Here is a 22,582-nt window from a genome sequence, read left to right as displayed (position 1 = left end):
CTGGGAATAGTATTCTGCTGTGTGTGTGAGTGTGTATGAGCCCTCTGCTTCTGTGTTTCCTGTCCAGTGGTTGTATTTTTATTATTATATTATAATTCAGTATTGAAAATCTAGCTTTCAGATACATTTAGAGCTGAAAAAGGTGGCATTTTAAATAGATTTGAACTGCTCTTTACTTACATAATGAGTTAGTGGGTTTAGTTTTATCTGGCAAAGCTTGTCTTGTACCTTTTGTGTCCTGCAGAGGAAATTAAGGTTTTAAGACGGTGGCTATTTTGATCAGGGCTAATATTTTTGTTTTGATTTCTACGTTTTCATTTAATTTTATTTAGATTTTGTCATGTTAATTTAAGTGCTGTCATCATGGCATCCTTCTAGAGAACATTCTAAATGTCTGATGTTTCCCTGACTCATGTTTTCAATATTTATTACCGTCCTTTTTATTCTGGATTTTTATCTTTTTAGTTTTTGAAGGACAATTTGTGATATGTGATGAACTGGTTCTCAGACCTTATTTAAAATTGACTTTAACACAAACTAACACTGGACCCAACCTTAAAAAAATAAAAGGACTTCAAAAAATTGTATTAAGATGGATGTCAATTTATTTATTTATTTATTGCTTCCTATTTTGTGCTATATGAGTTGGTATTTACATAAATACGACAAATGCACTCACCAGCCACTTTATTATGTACACCTGTCCAACTGCTCATCATCGCAACTTTCTAATCAGCCAATCACACAGCAGCAACTCAATGCATTTAGACATGTAGACACGGTCAAGACGATCTGCTGCAGTTCAAACCAAGCATCAGAATGGGGAAGAAAGGTAATTTAAGAAAGCTCTAAGAATTGCTATTGTGTTTGATACAGCAGGCCCGGTCCATCAGTCTAACCTTGTTTCACTCCTAGACATCAGCTGTTGGCTGAGATTTTACTGCTTCTAACTGTCTCTGCTCTCTTTCACCCTCTTGACCTGAAGGCTCAGAGATTGTCTGTGTTACTGTGTTTCTTTCCTAGATACAGCCACATATATAGCTAGTCTGCCATTACCCACTCCAACATGAAAAGTAATCCTGGTTCAGGGCCTCTGTTCTCTTTTTGTCTGTATTTTTAACCTTGTGGAATTTATTTTTTAATTTACCCCAACCAATTTTCAATTATTCTGTTTGTCCTGAAAGCTACAGAATGATCTCTGGCTGTATGATAGAGCTGCACAATACACTGAATCCTAATGGTTAACACAGTTTCAGTTCATTCGATATCGCAATTGCTTGGATGTAGTATTATCTAACCTATAATATTTCAGGTGCCATGCATTAAAACCCCACATGCCAATAACAAAAACGCCCATTTTGAGTTTGAATTACTTGTTTCTACATATTCTTAGGTTAAATCTTATGAATAATTTCAGGATCGATGTTGTTGATGTTGTGCATGAAAAATAAAAATGTTCATAGCAAGCGATGTCCTTAACAGAATTATCAACCATACTGCAGTTTCATCTAATTTGAAGTACATGCTAAATGTGCACTGTGGGAACATTTCTTATCCAATGATGGTCGTTGTGCTCTAAATTTTGCAAAGCAGTACTCTTTATTTAAAAGGGTAATGCTAGCTAATTTCAGATCATCACAGAATAAAATAATGTAAGAAAGTATTTAAATTACCAGGTTGCTGCCTCCTGATTGGGCCAGCAGCTGGTTTCACTTGAGTGAAGGTCCTCCCTCAGGTGACCAGAGACATACGTCATAGACCGCTCTGCTTTCCTTTCAGGTCTCAGTTTAATATTTCATCTGGTTACATGGATGCCACCTCCTCCCTTTTCACTTCTCCACACATGCTTGCTCTCTCTTGCTATGAAAACAGGTGATGACAAGGCGCTGAGGAGCTCACTGATGAATGACTGAAGAAGCAAGAGAGAAAAGTGTTAAAAGCTTTGGATCAGCATCAATCAGAAGAGTTGGAACTACAGTAACTTTCTCTGTAGACGTCGAGAAAAGGGCTGCCGATACTTTTTCAGAAACTTGAATGGGGATACAGACTCTTTACACTTCATCCTGACGATCTTTTTTGCCGTTTTTTTCTGTTCTTCTTCTACCCATAACTTTAAAGTCGGTCACTATGTCAGGAGTCAGCAGTGATCAATTGCACAAATCAACTTTAAGTGTCTACTCAGTAAGTTTATGTTTTGTTTTTTGCTGAATAATGAGCAAGTATTGTTTTGTGCTTCTGTTTCATGACTGTTTTTTGTTATAGAGCCTGATGGAGAACTTCAACCCAGGTCTGCAGAAGCTCGTTGCACTTGGAAACGGCTATGTTAGAGCTTTCCAAGGTGAGCGAGTTGGTCAGTGCTGGCATAGAATATGTATGAGTTCATACGTACTTATTTGGGCACAAAAAGGAGCTATTTGTTATGAGACTGTTTGTACCCACCATGAATTCATACCCGCTTGTGGAGGTTTTGTCTCTGGTTTGACAACCACAGATTTTTAAGTCAATTTCTGTTCTATACTTACATTTTACTGCAGAAAATGTTGTAATGAGACTTCAACAAATACCAAGGGTCTGCTCAGTTTCTTTTTAGTTTTATCAGAGCTCATATCCTCTCATGTTTCATGGAACTGCCTGTTAGAAAAAAAGTTCAGGGCTACAATCAATGGAAAGTTGGTTTAAAATTACATATTTCTAAAATAATACCAACTAAAAGTAAATTCATGGTGAAATTTGATATTTTGGTTTAATATTTATCTTTCTACTTCAACTTTATCCTCAAAAAACAAGTAAAATGGACAGGTATGTAGTGGTTAAGGGTATGGATAAGAAAAGGTTTGCTTAGGGGTTCAAAATGGAAGAAGGTGGGGATAACCTTCAGATCCTTAATGGAATAAAAACAATTTTTGGATATGTATATGGAAGCTTAGATCTACACTGCATAAAACCAAGATTTTTTAAATGTTGATTATTATTTGGTGATAATATTATAGTGCAGAATTTAATTGCTAGTGCTGCAAGATTTCATTTCTTGGCATTTCTTTAGTCTTTATCGTGAGTGAAACACAGGTAACTGGGAGAGCAGCATGCATTGTTAATGTGCCTCTCTTCCTCCTCTTGAAACAAGAACAGGTCCACAGTCACGGCGGAGTGTTGTAATACAAAACCCTCTGGCACGAATCTATTCCTAGACCAGCAGCACGTATCAGGTGTCAGCACTTCAGGGCTTATTTTCCTAATGAGTAAGAGCAGGGCCGCCGGGTGAACCAATTAACTGCTCCTTGAAAATGCGTGAAGTTACTGAAGAGCTAATATATGCCCGTGTCTGGTGCTCCATGTTTAAAATGTTTGCTGGAAGATTTGACTGTGTCTTTGCTGCAGCCTTAACTGTTTGCAGTGAGGCGTACTTCAGCGCTCTGGCTAAGATGGGAGACCAGGCCCTTCACACGATTTCGTCTCATTCTCTTGGTGAGACAGTTTACTTTTTACATCTGACTGTGAAAGGGTTAGCGTATCATGACAAATGTTGGTCTGGTTTCCAAAAGGGGTGTAAAGCACCAGCTTCATCACAATATGATGTTATATTGACTTGTGTGGTTGAGAATACAATATTGGCCGATGTCACAAAGTCTGTTAGATTACGATTTCCGTTAAATTCAATTCCCAAGTCTGCAATTGATATTATGCGATATCATTTGCCCATCTGACATAATTATTTACATTGATATCAACTCATAAATAAAATCATTTGTAATTATAGAATATCATTATCATCATCATCATCATCATCATCATAAATCACCTGTTCAATATAATCTCATGTCTTATGAATTTCAAACTAAAGGCATATTTTAAAAATTATGATATAGATTGGTGTTGTTTGCAATGGTATAATTGAATCGTTAATCATTTAATCAGTATATCCATGTGGATTTATGTATTTTTACACCCTTCATTCCTAAGGTAGGTTAGGGAACCATAGTCTGACCATGGGCCCTATGGTGCCCTTTGAATAATTGATAAAGACAGTTGTTCAGCTGCACTCATTTCTGTAACTTAACCACCATCCATACACCCAGAGTTACCTTCAATATAACGGCTTTGATAATTTGACAGTTTAGAAGTCAAATTTGTGCCTTTGAATATATTTAAACCCCTTAAACGTTTTCAGATTTTAAATCAAAACCACAAACTTCAATGTGTTTTTGGGGGGACTTTATGTGAGTGGTCAACCAAAATTATAACTGTACATCCCTAATTGCGAAGGTGTGTAAGTTATTCAGCTCCCATAAGTAAATACTTGGTAGAACCACCTTTTTTGCAATCACAGCTTCAAGTCTTATATCATTTATTGTAATTATAATTATCTTTATTTGTCATTGCGACATACATTACAATGACATCCTTCCTCTGCATTTAACCAATCCCTTAGGGAGCAGCGGGCTGCCACTGTGCTGCACCCAGGGAGATCTTTTGGAGCATATCTTGACCAGCTTTAAACATTTAGAGACTCATTTTCTTCCACTTTCCCTCATGCAACATCTTTCAAGTTCAGTCAGATTAGTTCGGTCAGAACATCAATGAACAGCTGTTTTCAGACTCTGCCACAGACTCTCAATTAGAACTAGGTCTGGACTTTGACTGGGCCATTTTCTTCAAACCATTCTATTATAGCTCAGACTGTATCCCCACAGCATGATGTTGCCACCACCATGTTTCACTGTGGGGAGCTTGTGTTCAGGGGGAGGCGCAGTGATCGTTTTTTTTTACGACAAAATGTTACATTTTGGTCTCAACTGACCAGTTTGTGTCGTCCTTCATCTTAATGCTATGCTTTTCTTCAAAAACCTCTGAGGCCTGCACACAACAGCTGTATTTGTACTGATATTACATAACAATGATATTACATAACACAAAGGTGCGACCTGTTTATGATTTAAGAGACTTCTAAAACGGTATCATAGTAAATGGGGTTGACTACAAATCCATGCCTCACTTTTCAAACATTTTAGCTGCAAAAACACATAGTTTCTTTTCACTTCTCAACTAAGCACTACTTTTGTCTTGGTCACATCAAATCTCAAGAAAATATATTGATGTTTGTGGTTTTAATGAGACCAACAAGTGTGTGAATAGGTGCATAGCAAAGCCATACATTTGTAAGGCACTGTGGGAAAGGACTGAGATTCTCCATAAAAAAAAGATTACAAACTGTTGATAATAATTCAGACAAAATGGCTGAGGTGTCAGTCTTTTGTAGACAATAAAGTTTTCTAATAAATATTTAAATTTAGATTTGCACTTTTGCTCACCTGACTTAAATTAAATAAAGTAGACCTTAACTAAGATCACAATAATGAAATGATCCGTTTTTATTTTGTGCACTTAGAACCACATCTATTTTTGCTTTGAACAGGCGATGTCCTGATCCAGATATCAGAAACACAGAGGAGGCTCACTGCAGAGATGGAAGGGTTGGTGAGTGCATTTCACATTGAAATAAAAATTAACCATCATGTTGAAAGTCTCCCAAATTAGTTTACGATTTACCGGTCGATCTACGTTCCTACCCTCATCTATGGTCACGAGCTTTGGGTCGTGACCGAAAGAACGAGATCCCGGATACAAGCGGCTGAAATGAGTTTTCTCCGTAGTGTGTCTGGGCTCTCCCTTAGAGATAGGGTGAGGAGCTCAGTCATCCGGGGAGGACTCAGAGTAGAGCCGCTGCTCCTCCACGTCGAGAGGAGCCAGTTGAGGTGGCTCGGGCATCTGGTCAGGATGCCTCCTGGACGCCTCCCTGGAGAGGTGTTCCGGGCACGTCCCACCGGGAGGAGACCCAGGGGAAGACCCAGGACACGCTGGAGGGACTATGTCTCCCGGCTGGCCTGGGAACGCCTTGGGATTCCTCCTGAGGAGCTGGCCCAAGTGGCTGGGGAGAGGGACGTCTGGGCCTCCCTACTGAAGCTGCTACCCCCGCGACCCGACCCCGGATAAGCGGAAGACAACGGACGGATTTAGTATTCAACACATATTTTAATATTTTTGGATTAAAAACATTAAAATATTATTAAATAATTATTTCAGAATTTGGTTAACACAGCTGACATTATTTCAAGAACATTTTAAAGAATAACCGGCCACTAAACATTTTCCAAAACTAAGACCAGCTTGCTTGAATTTCCATTTTTTAGGGTGTTTTTATTGACATGACACAGCTTCTAACCATGCAAATTGTTAAACCTGCCATGAAAGCAAACATATTTGAAGAAATGTGCAGTATTCCTAAGAATTGTGTTATACCAGCAGTGCTGTCTTTCTTCCTGCATCAGTTTCTGTGGTTCCAGAAGGAGGTGCTGCAGGCGATGGAGAAGAATGTCAAATTGGATGAGGAGTACATGGAAGTGAGTTCACATTGTTGTTTCTAGGCCTAATTAAACTTATTACCCAGGTAGGTCTGTTGCTTTTTGACCCAGTCCATTAAACATGACCTTCGGATTTGTTAATCACTTACCCCACTATGTTTCAACCATTACAAATAATTACTTTTTGCTAAATTTACAGTTGTTAAAAATGTTGATCTCTCAATAAGCTGTTTTGGCTTACCAGCAGCTGTGAAGGGGATAGGCAGCATACACTAAAACGTTTGTGATGATCAAACTTATTTTAATGTTAGTCAAGACTACATGAGTTCATACAAAATGCAAATTTCAAATGATTTAATTTAATAAAGTAAAAGATTATATTTAAATCAACCTGGCCCAATCTGGAAAAAAACAAAAACAAAAAAACAATAGCTCTTTGCTTTTAACTTCTTCCTTTTCACATTTAAATCATTCAGTTGTGGTCTATATAAAGTGGAAATGCAATGCTTTCATCTTAATTCCTCGTTAATTTACCCGTGTTTTGAGGTATGTCTGAGAGCAACTTGTTTTGCTGCTGTCTCTTTAAATGTAAAAGGGGTTGCAGAGCATTCCACTTCACCCCGATTGGCCATTTTTGTTGTACGCTGGGGGACGATGTAATGAACAACCAAACATTTTTGATTTAATTGTGACTTTGGCATCCTTCAGCTTGGACCACAAAATTGCAGCGAAATACAAAAATGGCAGATTTGCAGAATTGGTTAGCTAGAAGTCCATGACCTTATTTAGTGGTTCCACAGCAAATATTGTGACGTAATTGTTCAAAAAACATAATGGGGAAATAAAACGGAGTGGAATACAAATTTGACTCAAACAGAATATAAAGATATCTACGCAGCACCTGGACAGAATACATTAACGTTTTCTGCACTCCTAGACACTCCAAGTACACAACAAAATGTATTTAAGGGCTAGAAAATTGGATTTTGCTCTATATGTCCACTTTAACTGATATTTATCAGATATTTTAGAAAGAAGAGGATCACATCAAAATAACCTGTCTGACAACAGAAAGTAAAAATATCTTAAAACAGCAACACATCATGCCCAGACCCCCCACCCCCCAAAAAAACAAGAACAGAGAGGATAAGCATCCATCAGTCAGGAAAGGGTTTAAAAGCCATTTGAACTAAAAACAGACCATACGTTAGATTAAACTTGGCTAAACAGAGCAACAGGGAGCAATGTCCTGTTGTCTTTGCTGAAAATGCAGACACAAAAACAAATATAGACAAAAATAAAGAACCTGAAAATTTAGGATATTTTTTTTTAAGCTGCAAGACCCTGGTGTTCCGAATCTATTGTGATGCAGAGATCCATTTTCTAAAGACCGCCCCACCCGTACCAAAGAGTTTGGACAGCAGTGATTTAAAGGCATGCCAAAACAGCCCTTTAGCTGTGGCTCTAATTTTTCCTGCGTTCTGCCAGCCTCTGAAAGAGGGAAGCTTGTGGCTCCCGTGGCAGAAGACACAGCAACGGGTTGGATTAAATTAGGAGAACTTGCAACATGCTTCCTCCTGGCATTATTAACGATCAAGAAGCACAGCTAATTAGCAAAAGCATAAACATCACTCAGTGCACTGCCGACAGACAGGTTCGGGATAATTTGTGGTTCTTTAATCGAACTGTGTACTTTGCTGCAGGGCAGTCGCAAAGTGTACGAGATGGAGGTGAGAAACCAGGCAGAAGCTTTAGAGAAACAACTTAGAAGAGGAACCTTCAGAGACTCTCTGGTAGTTCTAAAATGCACACATATGCACAGAGACAATGCAGAAGTGAAACCAATGGACTACCTTTTTGTGTCAAAATATTTTACTATGTGCTGTTTTCTAGGAGAATAGTGAATACATGGTTTACCTGAGGCAGAGCCACCAGGGGATCCTGAAGGAAGAGGAACGACGGTATCGCTTCCTGGCAGAGAAGCACTGCGGCCTCACTCAGTCCCTGCTCTTCCTTGTTAACAAGGTATACATTTATACGCTTTAAAGTCCCTCGTGGGCAGCCTATTTTTCACAATGTGTAGTAAAGACATTTAGAGGGTCTGGTCTTAGCTCTGGCTTTCTTTCAAGTGTTGGTATGCAGAGTTTGTTCTATGCATTTGTTCACATTCAAGTACTGTAAATACTGCTGCCTAAAATTATTATGGTTCAGGTTAGAAGTTACAATGGTGCACCTCACGTTTAATGCATATTAGAGAATCTAAAGTACTGTGATAAACACAAAACTGCTCGTTTTAGCGTTTTGTCGCATCACAACTGCAAACTTCGAATTGATTTGATGTTATTAGCAAAAAAAGTAATGTATGATTATGAAGCGTCAGGAAAAGGATACACGGTTTTCAATATATTTTCTGAAACTTGAAAAACACTATGAAACATCTACCAAAACTCTATCTGAAAGGTAAATTAATTGTCTTAATCAGGAGTCCATCTTCTTGCATACTTTATAGAAAGAAAATTACATTTGTATTTTATAAAAAAATGCAATAGTTTTTTACTATCACATTATTAACCTTTCAACTGAAATTGAAAGATTATATTGGAAGTGGTCCCTACTACAATATAGGAAGTACATATCAGAACTCATACTAATCTATTTGAAAGATTAACTTTGTAAAAAAATAAATAAATGCATACCGTAAGGAAAAACATAGGAATCTAGCAACTAACTAAAGATAAATTGCAAAGACATCTGAGAATGAATTTACAGAGTACTATTACGAAAATAAATAAATAGTGAAGTGGTAGTTTTTGGTTCTAGTGGCTCCTGTGAACCTCCCTTTATTGATTTGGGCCCCTTAATGCCATATTTAAAGCAGACCGTTTCTAACTTGGGTTTTAAGATGGACAGTGATTTTAATTAATTTAAGGTTGTGACATTGATTAATTCCAGTTTTTATTACAGTTGGGAGCTGGCAAAGATATAAAGCCTATTGTTTTTAAATAACAACTTGAAGCAGCAGTTCATGCCTTCATTTCATCCCGGCTTGTCTACTATAATGGGCTTTACCTTGGAGTCGGCCACTCCCCCCCCAGAAACATCTCCAGGCGGGTCAGGATGCTGCCGCAGGCTACTACCTAAAGCTGCTAAGAGGGAGCGTATCACCCATTCCCTGGCTTCCCTCCAATAGCTGCTGGGGCCATTTTAGAGTCCATTTTAGGATTCTGTTATTTTAAAAAAAAAAAAAGTTTACCAACTCCACTGCTCTCATGCTCGATGCCTCAGGTCAGCTGATCAGCTGCTCCTGGAGGCGCCGAGGTCTAAAAGGAAGCTGAGAGCTGACAGACCTTTTAGTGTTGCTGCTCCAACCCCCTTCACTGTCCACTTTAAAAACTCTTTTAAAAATGCATTTTTATTTCTTGGCTTTCACCACAGCATGAGACCTTTTGTTTTTGCTCTGTTTAATTGTTTTATTGATACTATTAGGGCTTTTAACTGTCTATTCTTATGTTTTTTTTTTCTTGTTTCATGTTTTATCTGTTATATGTGCAGCGCTTTGCCGCAGCCATGGTTGTTTTAAAGTGCTTTATGAATAAATAAAGTACTAGTAGCTAATCAAAGCTATAATGTTATGACAATTTCTATCAGTGTCTCTGTCTCACTAAGAAATGTAACACAAGTTTTTGCTTTGAATATTAAATACTTTACTTAAATAGGAAATAGTTTTAAGTATAGGTGAGCCACCTTTAGTCCGTCAGCTCTGGCCACCACCAATTTACCACACCAAAACTAAGAAGAGGATTCCTTACATCTGTCCAAGACCAGACTGTTGGATGTTTCCATCTGGGAATTGAATTTGGACCTCAGCAGGTGTTGCTGCCACATGTCTCAGATGCTGCCAAGTGGAGAAATTCTCTACACACAGGTGTTCTTCAGCCAGGAAGGTCACCCTCAGACTTGGTGGGGTTCTCTCTTTCCTGGGACCCGGTCCCTCGCTCAATCTTCAGAATTGAATTGTTAACTGCACAAAAAATAATCTTACTGAACAAGTTAACGAGCTGCTGAACAATCTACCACATGTGCATGAAGACAAAATTAAATGGAGTTTGCTTGAACTTTGAAGCTGATTTTGTGGAAAAACTAAACGCCAACCAAATCTTAACCGTCCTGATCACGCTTGATAAATCTGATCCCTCCTCTTTTGGTGTTTCTCGATCTGTTACGCCATATAAATTGCACAGTGCTTCGTATGACAGCACTTATTTCATGTCAGCATAATGTCAAGGCCCTAAAGGAGATTTTAAATGTGTGCATACACTTGAAAAATTCCCATATTTCTCGGTCCATAACACATCAGACACAATATCTCATTTAAACCTTAGCATAACAACACATTTTTTTTCTTTTTTATAGTAATAGAAACACGGTTGATCATTTTAATGTATTTATTCCAGTGCCTATTTTGCTAGTGTGTTTGAAATAGATTTTGCTGCTTGTGCTCTCGTCATACCTCGCTTCAATTGTTTTCATCTTGCCAACACTTTGAATTTTCCAGCATGCCTATTCCAGCCTGGTAATATCATGTTAATTGCTTGCTTATCTGATGAAACTCAAGTCTCAATGGGCAAATCTCGAAATTACTGAAGCTTATGCGTTAATCTTGTTTTACCCTGATTATGTTTGTGATTTAATGAGGCGCTCAATTCCCCCGTCTACTTTCAGACTGGTGCATCCCTCCAGCAGAAGGCAGATGGATGGAAAGAGAAAGTGAATGAGAACAAGGGGTCTCGATCACGAACTCCGACGCATGTAGATCAAGAGGCACAAGTACTAACATTTTTTTTCCCCCTTGTTAAAGTCTGTTTCTTGTTTTTTAAGATAATCACAAATAATACTGCTTCAATTAAACGGTACCCTAGAGTAAATGGTCTGAAAGCTGCTGTAGCAGTAGAGTAAGGGCTTTATTGACATTACCTAAAAAACACATACGCACAGATGGGTTGATGGATGGATAGTCAAATGATAATTGATATCAAGTTAATTAAAAAAAAGTACACATTAAAAACTATTCCAGTCCATTAATTTCTCAGTAACAGTTACAGTCGCCTCAGATTTACAAAAACAACAGTATTTCTTAATATGAAAGCTCTGTGAGGAAAGGCTGCATGTACTCTCACAGATGAAGTGGTGTGGGCTGAATTATATCCTCACTTTGCAAATAGTTGTTTGTCTCAGTATTAAAGTGAATACAATCTCAAAATGTCAATTTCTCTAACATCATGGATGATGTTCAGCCCATGTAATTTATATAAAAGGGGTTTAACTGAATCTAAAGGTCATTGTCAGTGACAGTAATGTGTCAGTACTGAACAGAGAGGGTCGAAGTAAAGAAGTGATGCAGATATTCAGGAGTTAATCTTTTTTTTTTCTTTGCTTAACACACATCCCCTAACTAAATCTTTCATGGAAACCAACTCATATAAACGCATAAACATCCCATTAAAGGACAACCTGATTTTGTGCTGAGTCCCTTTAAAATCCCTCGGTGCACATAGAGTTCCTATCATCTTTAATCTGTTTGTTGGATGTGCAAAGCTGCGAGGTTCGGTGAGCTCTCTGCTGCAGACAGTCGCCAGAGATGAGGATATGTCCTGGGCCAGGCGGGAGCAGTTAGCATTGGGTAGAGTGCCCTCTAGAGGTAACAGATGGAAATACAAATTTACATTGATGTACATTAATGATAAATAATTTTTCAAGCCAAAGAGTGACACAAGCTCTTCAGGTTTTTTTTTTGTTTTTTTTTTTTTTCCAAAATCTCCTAGATTCTATAATTTTTTTCTATTCTTGCTCCTATTTACTTTCTCCAGCACCATCTCCCCTTCCCAGTCGCTCTCGCTCCAGTTCAGTGGGGGAATCTCTGGGTTTGGGAGGAGGAAGGCCCATGAGAGCCCTGGTGTCACACCCCTCCTCCTCCAACCCAAAGCTTTTGCCTTTTAACAGAGGAGAGACTATCATTGTGCTGGTCCAGGAGCCACGGAACGGCTGGTTGTATGGACGCACCGACAGCACCCTGCGGTGAGATATACTGTGATTGATCTGTGTACTCACATACAGATCCAAAGCCACCCAACAATTATTTTTCATCATCATTTCTATTAAATTTAGCCGTTTTCTACCAGGTTAGACATGGCAAGGCTTTTAAATGTTCACATTTTTACTTGTCCTTGTGTTTGGCATTGTCAGGGAAACTGTGTTTCTACAAAACACAAGTTAGAGATATGATTTCTCTTAAATGTATCCTGATTTATCATTATTATTTTTACAGTTCCTTTTTTCACATAGTTGTATAAAAAAACCTCTGCCAGGGCCTTGGAAGTATTCATATTATTTGAACTTTTGCACTTTTTTGTCACATTACAGGTATAGGATGCTTTTATGTTCAACCCCATTTACTCTCATACCCCTAATAGCTGTCCGACATCACGTAATTGGTAAATAGAGTCCACCTGTGTGCAGTTTATTCTCAGTATAAATTCATCTGTCCTGTTGAGGCCTCAAAGATTTGTTCAAGAACATTAGTGAACAAAGGTGATAGTAGAAATCAAGGAACAGAACAGATATACCAAATCAATGTGTAGAACTTTAAATAGGGGTTAGGTCATATAAGAACATCCTAAGCTTTGAACAGGAGCACCTAAACTAATGGCCGAGCAAGGAGATTAGTAAACAGTGAACCAGCCATGTTAACTCTGGTTGAGCTGTAATCTAACCATCTGTGGTAAGAATTGAAAATTGCTGCTCAAAGGCGCTCTCTGTCTGAAATCTGCAAGACTGGAAAAGATAAATACCAAAAGTTATGGAGCCGTAATTGTCAAAGGTGCCAAAGGTGATCAGTGACTAAGGGAGCCGAAAAGACCCAAAATTTTTCCATTTATAAATGTAAAAAGCAAAGAATTGGACACTCTCTTTCTATCTACGAGTTGTTATGTTCAGTCACAAAAAAATCTTAAATAGGTATTTTGAAGATTACCGTTGTAACCCAACAAAATAAAAAAACTAAAAAATAAATTCAAGGGGTATGAAAAGCTCTTGGAGGGCGCTGTAAATGTAGCGTTTCTTGTGCGTGATCTGCTTTGTTTCATGTTCTTTCAGTCAGGGCTGGTTTCCTGCTGCATATGTGGCTCCTGTTGAAGATGTCTCCAGCACTTTATCAACCAGGTGGGAGCTTCAATTACTCTGTAATTCTGACAAAAAGCTTTACCAAGTTAAAAAGCCTTTCTCATCCTTGCTTTTCTCATATCACTGAGACAAGCAAAGCATGCTGATTTCAAGAAGAAAAAAATAAAAGGAAGCTTCAACATTTTGTTGTTGTTGATTAATAACAACCAGATTATTGTCTGTTAACAAATTACTTATTTTATGCATGTGGTTCCCTTTAATGCAGTAGTGATTCTCTCAGGAGTCACAGTATGAACAATCTTCTGGACAATGACACTTACCCTGAACAATTAGAGGCCAAGGGTTATGGCGACATCCCACCCCCAGCCACGCCCAACCGTAGGGCGTCTGTAGACTTCCGACCAGTTTCTCCGGCGCCTGACAGGAGGACAGAACCAGCAACGGAGACAAAGCCTCCGCCTCCTCTACCAAGTCAGAATCTCAGAAGAGGCTCTGCAGATTTACGACCCATCTCTCCCCTCCCTGACCGGAAGGTTGACTTGGCAGCTGATGTTCGGGTACTTCATTTTCAATTATTGTCTAGAAATTAATGTTGTCTGTAAATTCATTATTCTATTCTAACTCCGTTCTTTTTTTTCTAGGCATTATCTCCACATGGGCAACCTGATAACCCCTTGTTTCCCAGGTAAATTATATGTTGGGAAAAAAAGGAAAATAGAAGCAAATGTTTTACTGCGGAATGAATATCAACACATTCACTTAGATTTGGTAAAGGTTTTGGATCTTTCATAGCATTTATTTTGTGTCTCACTATGGAGAAACAGCTCCTGTGTTACCTCTTCAGATGCTCGTCATTACGCCAACCCTGAATGGCTGACACCCTCCTGACGTCAATGTTAGGAAGGGCCCAGACCCTCACCCTATAAATAGGCTGACATGGCCATATAGTCTTCTCGCTTCTCTCATATTTACTATTTCCTGTTTACAAATGTACTGCTGGGCGCTAAACTCCGTCCCTGGGCACTTGATCCAAATGTTTGTCCACTACCTTGCAAAAAGTAGCAATACTTCTCTCAGGTAGTACTAGTGCAGGGTGACAATACATTCACACAAATTTAGTGACTTGCAATACTTGACAAATGAACGGTAGTAATACCTTACAGCACTATCTGACCAGGAAATAGCAATATTTTCCTGTCTTTGCTCCTGCCAGTTAGCTGTCCAAGTTACGACTGTGAACGCCGGTGTAGATGAGGAAAGTCCTAAACTCTGCCCTCGTGATAAGCAAACATCCTCATTTCTTGTGTCTGGGATGCCTGGGTTTGGCCCGTTCTAGGCCAGGGTTTAGCTCCATACACGAGTGTGTCCACTGTGTGGCTTTCTCATCTAAGCTGCTTCACCATAAGCTAGCCCTCCAGTTTAGCTTGTCCGGCAATACCCAGGTTTGTGTGGGTTGGCGATGCCTCAGGGCGAAACCAAAGTGGTACCACTGCCTACACATTATTGGAAGGGAATGGAGATGAAAATGGGGCTGAGTTAAAGGACTTGGAGTTCACAGTGTCAGACGAGGAAGAATTCACCATTTTTGTTAGCTCCCTCAAGGTTGCAAAGCCTCCTGCAGCAGAAGAAGATGGTTAGCTCGCGGCTTACCATCTTGTGTCTCCTGGATCTGGATAAGCAGGAGAAGAGAAAGCTTGCGGCCACGAGGCTGAGCATTCTTTGGTGTGGACTTGATGGCATCTGTGGACATACACTGCACCACTGTGTGGACCAGCTTAGGGGTAATATGACTGTACTTTTCCAAATTTCAGTAGACTTGGGCCAAATTCCGCAACATTGGAAAACCTTTTTCCTTTTAACGACTTTTAACGAACAGAACCAGCGTGTCTTACTGAATGGTAAAACGTCAGATGCCCTTCTGCCCAATACCGGATCTCTGCAGGGTTGTGTGCTGTCAGCTATCCTCTTTATATTTTATACTGACAGCTGCAGAAGCTCCAACCAGAAAACGCACTTTGTCAAATTATCTGATGACACTGTTGTCCTGTCTCTTCTCCAGGGCAATGACAAAGTGCATGGCCCGGCTCTTTCCTCCTTTGTCGCCTGGTGCAATGACAACTTCTTGGACATAAATGTCTCTAAAACTTAAGAACTTGTTGTAGACATTAGGCAAGGAGGTGACCTGCACAAAGCCAGTGCCATCAGTGGTGAAGAAGTGAAAATTGTCAAGAACTACAAATACTTGGGAACTGTGTGTGACGACAAATTGAAAATTGACATAAACAGGTATTATCACAAAAAATGAACAGCAGCGAGTTTACCTGCTGCACAGACTCTGTTCCTTTGGTGTTAATGAAACAATTCTTAGAGGTTGCTATTGCTCCTACATCGGAAGTCTTCTCACTTTTTCATTTATCTGTTGGTTTGGTTGTTTATCTGTGAGAGACAAAAGCAACCTGAACGGCATTTTTAAAAGTGTGCTCTAGAATTACAGGCATTTGTCAAAGAGATCTGGCCTCACTCTGGGAGAGCCGGGTCACTAAGAAGGCTGGTCAGATCATAAGATTTGGGTCAGAGGTCTTATCGACATGTTTTAGTTTAATGCCCTCAGGTCAGTGATATTATATGCCTACAATCATTAGATATCGTGAAAAATGTGTTGAAAAACAAACAATTGTTGCCTGGCACAACACATCATGGGGAGACATACGTCTTCACAGATGCGAAGACAGCATCCCGGTTGTTTCTAAGTCACATGTTGGTGGATTCCAGAGGACAGCATACAGATTGGTGGTTCTACTTTTGCTCCTACTCCTTTGGGTTGTCACTGTGTCCAAGACTAAAAAAGCACGGAGGCAGCAGTGGCTTCACTCAGGGAAAGAGGCATACATGTTGCCACATACATAAACGAACCAACCTCTCAGGAGATTACTCTCCATACCAATATGCAGGTGCGAGACGTGGAGCATCCAGGTTTTCACATAAACAGGGAAATGAGTGTTCTAACGCCCTCTCAACGCCTCACTCTTATAGGGCTGAGTCTGGAGTCTTTCCAGTTCAAAACTTTTTTGAAGAGGCCATGCAGTTTGAACCTACAGCCTCTGAAAGTAGCTCATACATCAGGAGCCAAGAATTACGGTGCACACCTGTTATACTAGCCTCGTGAGACCATCCTGATCTCGCGAGCTTTCAAGGTTTCACTCGCAGATCAGTCTGGATACTCTCCGTTAAAGAAAATTTGGAGCCGTTCACCAAACGAACGTCCAATCAGCGTTGGCTTTGAGGCGGGTTGAGGTGTGACGCAACGGGAAGCGCGTCAGTTCAGTCTAAAGAACATGGCGGCTTCAGCCGATGAAACTAGCGTTAGCGTGACTATCCAGCAAGTTTTATCGGAATTACAGAGTATTTCTTTGCTGAGCTAACGAGCCTTTACCTGCAGCAGCAAGAGTAGCTTGGCTTGTGGTTGTGTTTTCGTCGTCGCTAATAACAGAGTGACGACGAATCTGATTGGTTCATTTGGCCCGTCTATCACCAATATAGGCCAATCAGCTGACCAGTATTTTCGCCCCTTCCCAAAATTACTTCAACGGAAGGTTTCCAGATGGATATGCGGAGCAAATCTATCTGGCGGAGTCAGGTTACTGTTATACAGGGGCAACCAATTTCAACAAATTGGCAACTGAACCAGGTCTGGAAGAGGTGTGCTCGGCAGGTTTTGACATTTTTGCGTGAAGAGAGAAAGCTCTGTGTTCACTTTACTTCTCCCTGTGAGACGACAGATCCCTGCTGGGGGTGGATGTAGGGAGTGCCTCTTATTGCTTCCTCTCTGTCCTGGGGTGAGGGAAAAGGCTCTGTCCATGTTCCTAATAGTGCCACAGTGGCTGGGAAAACACTGGTTGGCCAAGATTTTTTTATTTTTTTTTTTACTTATCTGCAGCCTGTCGCAGCAATTACCACTTTGCAAGGACCTGGTGTCTTAGGCTCACAGAGAGATATATCACCCTTATCCAGAAAGGCTGTTTCTGTGTGCTTGGCCCCAGAGTAGCTGGATATAAATTCAGATGGACTCCTTGTTTGTGTTATTGACATCATTCGTTGTGCCGGAGATCCGTCCACCTGCTTCCCTGTATGAGCAGAAATAGAAAGTGTTCAAAATGAGCACAGACTCTGACGCCACCTTTGGCAGTGATCTTGCCATTTATACAGAACCTTTCACCTATCAGGTCAGCAACTCAGGTCCTGATTTAAGGTTGCCATCTAATTGCTGCACTTTAACTCAACTTGAGCTTTTATTGTTAATCTTTACTTTAAGTCTTAGCTCCAGTCTTGTATCTTTTACAAATGTGTGTTTTAGATTGGTCTCTTTTAACTTTTATAAGTCGCTTCTTATCCTTCTGTGTTGTCTATTGTCTGTATTGTTTGTGTGATTGTGTGATGGTTGCTACTACTATTACTTGCTACAAATGAATTGCCCTTTGGGAACCTAATGAAGTTAAGTCTAAAGTCTATAATGTCAGCTTTGTGGGGAAGAGCAGGCCAACATCCATTGGTGTGTGGTTTTATATAAGGGCCATGCTGTAAATTGCCCACGTCCAGGTCACTGTCCCCACCGACTTTAATCCCACTGTTTTAGAAGCTCTGGGAGAAGTTGATTATAGACTATTATCGCTCAAAATAACCTTACTAATTGCTTTGGCCTCAGCTGAGTGAGCTGGCAAAATTCATGCCCTTCCTGTACATCAAGCCTGCATTTATTAATTTCCTAATGACACAAGGTCAGTCTGTAACCTAGCCCAGCTTTTTCTTCCAAAAGTTGTGGGTTCATGCTCTCTAATATAACCCATCCCCTTCTTTTTGTTCAGAAGAGCAAAGACGAGTCCTGTGTGCTTGCACAGTGGATTTATTTGTGCAGGATGCAAGGTTGTTGAGAAACCAATCTGTTTATTTTTGTATCTGGCATTGCCAGATGTAGGAAAGCATGTGTCAAAGAAGCATCATTCCCTCTGGGTTGTGGAAGCGATTACTTTGGCTTAGTGCAGCAATAGGTTTCAGTGGCCTCCTGGTCTTCTCCCACATACCACGAGGCCTACATCCTCATCAGCTCTCTATGCAGGAGGTGTGTAGCTGCATGCTGGGATTCCGCTGAGATATAAGCTAGATGTTACAACCTTGATGTGACTGCTCCTGTTTTGGTACATTTAGTACCAAACTTAAGTGTAATCCCTCATGGTGTAGTCCATTACTGACCAGCCACTTGGAACAGCTGTCACATATATAACCTCGCCTCTCTGATTAGCATTTCTCGCCAGACCACCCTGCTTGATGTAGAAGCAAGGAAGAGGTGATCTTATTTGTGTTATGTTAGCCCCATTTGTAGCCTATTTATTTTATAACCTTTCAGGGTTGACGTAACGACATTTAAGCTTCTGATGAGGTTACGCATGAAGCGTTTCACCATAATGAGACACTAGCTAATTAGTTGTGTTGGAAATGCAGAAAGTAAAAATATAAATATAATACAATAATACAAATATAATTCAGTATTCCTCTCTTCTGACACAAGCGCGTTCCAAATGTCTTCTGTGTTCTCAACAAACAGCAAATGTGGCCTTCTATGGTATTTTATTTCAACAATTACTTACTTTTCACCTCTTCCCTAGAGGCCAGATTTGCTTAGTGCATGATTAACAGTGGTTCTGTCAACAGATACTGAGATAAAATCAAACACATGTGGACTTTATTCATTTATTAAGTAGTTGACTTTTAGAGTAAGTAGGTTGCAATCGATTTTATTTAGGGGTATCAGAGTAAACGTCTCTAAGGCAGTAACCTGACAAAAAAACTGAATGTTAAAGGGAATGTGCTGTACTAGATCTTTTAGTGGCTCTGTGCTTACCTACTGGTGCATTATGATCTGTAAAGCTCTTTAATTTTTGCGGCATGCAGTAACATCCACATCTCCAGCTGCTCTGAGCCCTAATCCTGACAGATCAGCTCTAAAACCGTTCAGACTTGGAGTTGTAGGAGGAGGAACTGTGCAGCCTCCTCTCCGCCCTCATTCAGGGTTTACCTCCCTTAGTCTCGGGTCAGCGTGGAGTGGATTTCCTCGCCTGGATCATGTGAACACGTTTGAATACCTCGTTGTGCACAAGCAGAAGGCTGCTGAGCGTGCGCGGTGTTGTGTAACATTTTCCACCATGCTCTCTCGTTTCAGGGGCACAAACCCGTTTGCCACCGTGAAGCTTCGCCCGACGACGACCAACGACAGATCTGCTCCTCGGATCCACTGATCCGCCGTCACTCATGCGGGCAGAGGTCGTTACTCAGACTCTAACATTGGGTCATGAGGGCAGCATGTACGTTTTTTTTATATCTTTTAAACGTGAATGCACTTAACCCGATGGACAGAGAAATGTTTTCGGAAGATTTTACAGACTGAGCAAAAGTAAAATGATACGTTGTCTAAATAATTTAAACCACAAACGGGAGTAGCCGTTTTAACAAGTCTCTGGACAGTAATTAAGATGCTGTGTTGTTTTGGGTTTGTCTCCTATAGCACAAATGTAAAAGTAAAATTTATTCTTCCTATTGTCTGAAAGTATAAAAGGAATCTTTTGTTCTTATCAAGCTGGAGCATTTTTTTTGCCGTTTTCACCATTTTTTTATTCTTTCGACCTCATAGTCTTTGACCATATTGTATGAAATTTGTATTGGTTTGTTAAATCATATTCAAGCAAAGGCAAATAAATATGTTTCTCTGTAATTTGCCTTTTTTATTTGCATGTTTTTCGAGACCAATATTTAAGACAGCTGTAAGAATTAACAAGTAACGACACAATATCTCAAATTTTTTTTATTTTTTATTATCATTTCTTACTGGTGTCTTCTCTCTTCACAGCTCTCCTTATAGATGCATTTTTTTTTTTACCACATCATCTGTTTAGAGTTTGGAAGTGAGGAGGAGGAGGTGGAGGAAGGGACAGAGGTGAGAGGAGGAAGGTCAGGAAGGGTGGAGGAGGAGGAGCAGTGGGAGGAAAGTGAACTGATATATGAACATCCAGAAATAAAATCAGTGAAAACATAATGCACAACCTGCCATAAGACAGAGAAAAGAAACCGAGATTAAAGGAGTCTTGAACATCTACACCACCTACAGCACTATTACCACCCGTTTTTGTTATACCACACACTCCTCCTTTTTCATTAATGACGATTCTGGAATCTGTACAGCATGTTCAATTAAATAAATATATAAAAAATGATGAAGGAAGCCGATGCACTGCCGGGATGATTCTCTTCCTTGTGACTCCCGGTTGGCCCGTTATTGTTAGCGTTTCGTAGAGAACGGGCCTGGTCTGACTCCATAAGTGGGGTCCAGAGGGAGGCAGGAAGAGAATGAAGTTGGGCGTTGACAAATGCGTGAACGAAGAGACGGAGGAAGAAGGGGCTTCAGCTATCCCCTTACTCGTGAACCAAGGCTTCAAACTCTGAAAATACAAAAGAAGATAAAAATATGAAACCGCAAACAAACTGGTCACCTGCTGTTTTGCTTTGGTTCACATATTGCAGCTGTACCAACACAACACATTGCAGATCATTATTAAATTATCCCCACACGTAGCAGCAGGTACTGAAAATGCACCCGAGTGCTGTGAATGGGTTTTTTGCTAAGACATAAAAGCTCGGCCAACACTTTTAGAGTTTATTTACCATTGGCATGGGCAAGTTGCTGAAAGAAAGGTAGACCAGGTAATTAAACATTTATGGTTTTAAAACCAGTAAATTTTTTACACCCTCCCTACAGTTTAAAGTCTTTTTAATGAGAAGCCAGGGAAGAGCAGGAACGACCTGAATTTATAGTCTGTCTTATAGTAATGCTGCACTTCCCCTTTACCAACTACTGCATTTTTCCCTTGTTTACAAGAAAGACAAATTCAGCTGTTTGGAAATATGTACATTTGCAAAAGCATAAAACAGTAAGAAATGGAAGCTAAACGAGGTTTTACCGATGATTCTTATTAAGGGATTGCTGTTTCAAAATGCCAGAGGTTTCGTAAGCAAACCATGTTACAATTTTGCAGCAGCATGGCTCCTTGTTGATCTTCTTTTTCAAATAAAGTGAGTTTGACTAAGTTACATAATTTTGTCTTCATTTTAACAGTATGCTTGAGCCACAAGCATATTGTTAAAAAATACCGGCCCATGTTTGATAAAAAAAAAAAAAAAAACTCATCAAAAAAAAAAAAAAAAAGAAATTAAAATATGGGTTAAAAAGCCTGTATACACTTTTTGAAAGGGAGAAAATGTAGAAACAATGAATGGACTGACTGTGTTTTTTTTTTTTTTTAACAATTTGCTGGAGAATTTAAAGCTTTCATTTTTATACTCCTGTTACATATTGTTCTTTTTGCCTTGTGCTTCATTGATGCGCAAAGATAAGACTCTAGCTTCAGCTATAATTTGTTCTTCAGATAAGCTAGGCTGCCACAGATTTTTTAAATGAGTAAAAAACATGATGGGGCATGTACATTGCTATATAGAAATTATATATTGCACATAGACACAATTCCTGCTAAATTTGCAACCTAAATATCTTACTACTGACCCATAATAATATTGTCTAATCTCATGCTCCGCTATGCAGATGCTTTGTTTGCTCTGCTGAACATTCACTCACCTCAGCATGCTGAATACTTGGAGTTGTTGACATACCAATGTAGTTGAAACTATTTTCTGACTAATTTAACAGATAATCATTTGACCACCAAGGGGCTCTATTAGAGAATATATAGAGCAATGGACGTTCATCCGCAGGTGGTTAGATCAATCATTAAGCCCTTACCTCCCAGTTTTATCATTTATTAACAATACAAACAATATGATTATTTATGTTTTTGCTGTCAATAAGAAGCTAAATAAAGTAGAGATTATTAAATTTAATTTAACAATCCATATAATTTTAGTATTTTAGTACTCAAAGTATTTAAATTAGGCAGTCTGCAAAGGCTTAAATATAAAAAGAAGAGAACAAGATGGTGACATCA

General features: G+C 39.5%; 2 protein-coding genes across 4 annotated transcripts in view; one reads left to right on the top strand and one right to left on the bottom strand.

Moving 5' to 3' along the window:
• The first annotated feature begins 1,714 nt into the window (after positions 1 to 1,714).
• Positions 1,715 to 20,509, top strand: baiap2l2b (BAR/IMD domain containing adaptor protein 2 like 2b). Of its 2 annotated transcripts, XM_012849499.3 has the most exons (15): positions 1,715 to 1,735; positions 1,873 to 2,181; positions 2,263 to 2,338; positions 3,379 to 3,465; positions 5,414 to 5,475; positions 6,327 to 6,398; positions 8,063 to 8,152; positions 8,253 to 8,384; positions 11,082 to 11,186; positions 11,955 to 12,057; positions 12,227 to 12,434; positions 13,512 to 13,577; positions 13,804 to 14,095; positions 14,180 to 14,223; positions 19,753 to 20,509. In XM_012849499.3, the coding sequence occupies exons 2-15, from the start codon at positions 2,128 to 2,130 to the stop codon at positions 19,826 to 19,828; spliced, it is 1,467 nt and encodes a 488-aa protein (XP_012704953.2). In that variant the 5' UTR covers positions 1,715 to 1,735; positions 1,873 to 2,127; the 3' UTR covers positions 19,829 to 20,509. The 2 variants fall into 2 exon arrangements, with proteins under 2 accessions (XP_012704953.2, XP_012704954.2); XM_012849500.3 differs by lacking the exon at positions 1,715 to 1,735 and having other exon boundaries at positions 1,781 to 2,181; positions 13,807 to 14,095.
• pvalb7 (parvalbumin 7) overlaps positions 20,381 to 22,582 on the bottom strand; it is a 55,512-nt gene continuing 53,310 nt past the window's right edge. For both annotated transcript variants that reach the window (XM_036137375.1, XM_012849505.3), the window contains exon 5: positions 20,381 to 21,025. In XM_036137375.1, coding sequence (XP_035993268.1) covers positions 21,000 to 21,025 — 26 coding nt within the window. In that variant the 3' untranslated portion in view covers positions 20,381 to 20,999. The remainder of the gene's footprint in view (positions 21,026 to 22,582) is intronic.

The sequence above is a fragment of the Fundulus heteroclitus genome, chromosome 5 (genome assembly GCF_011125445.2).
Source record: "Fundulus heteroclitus isolate FHET01 chromosome 5, MU-UCD_Fhet_4.1, whole genome shotgun sequence".
Lineage (NCBI taxonomy): Eukaryota > Metazoa > Chordata > Actinopteri > Cyprinodontiformes > Fundulidae > Fundulus > Fundulus heteroclitus.
This window is presented reverse-complemented; position numbering and strand designations above follow the sequence as displayed.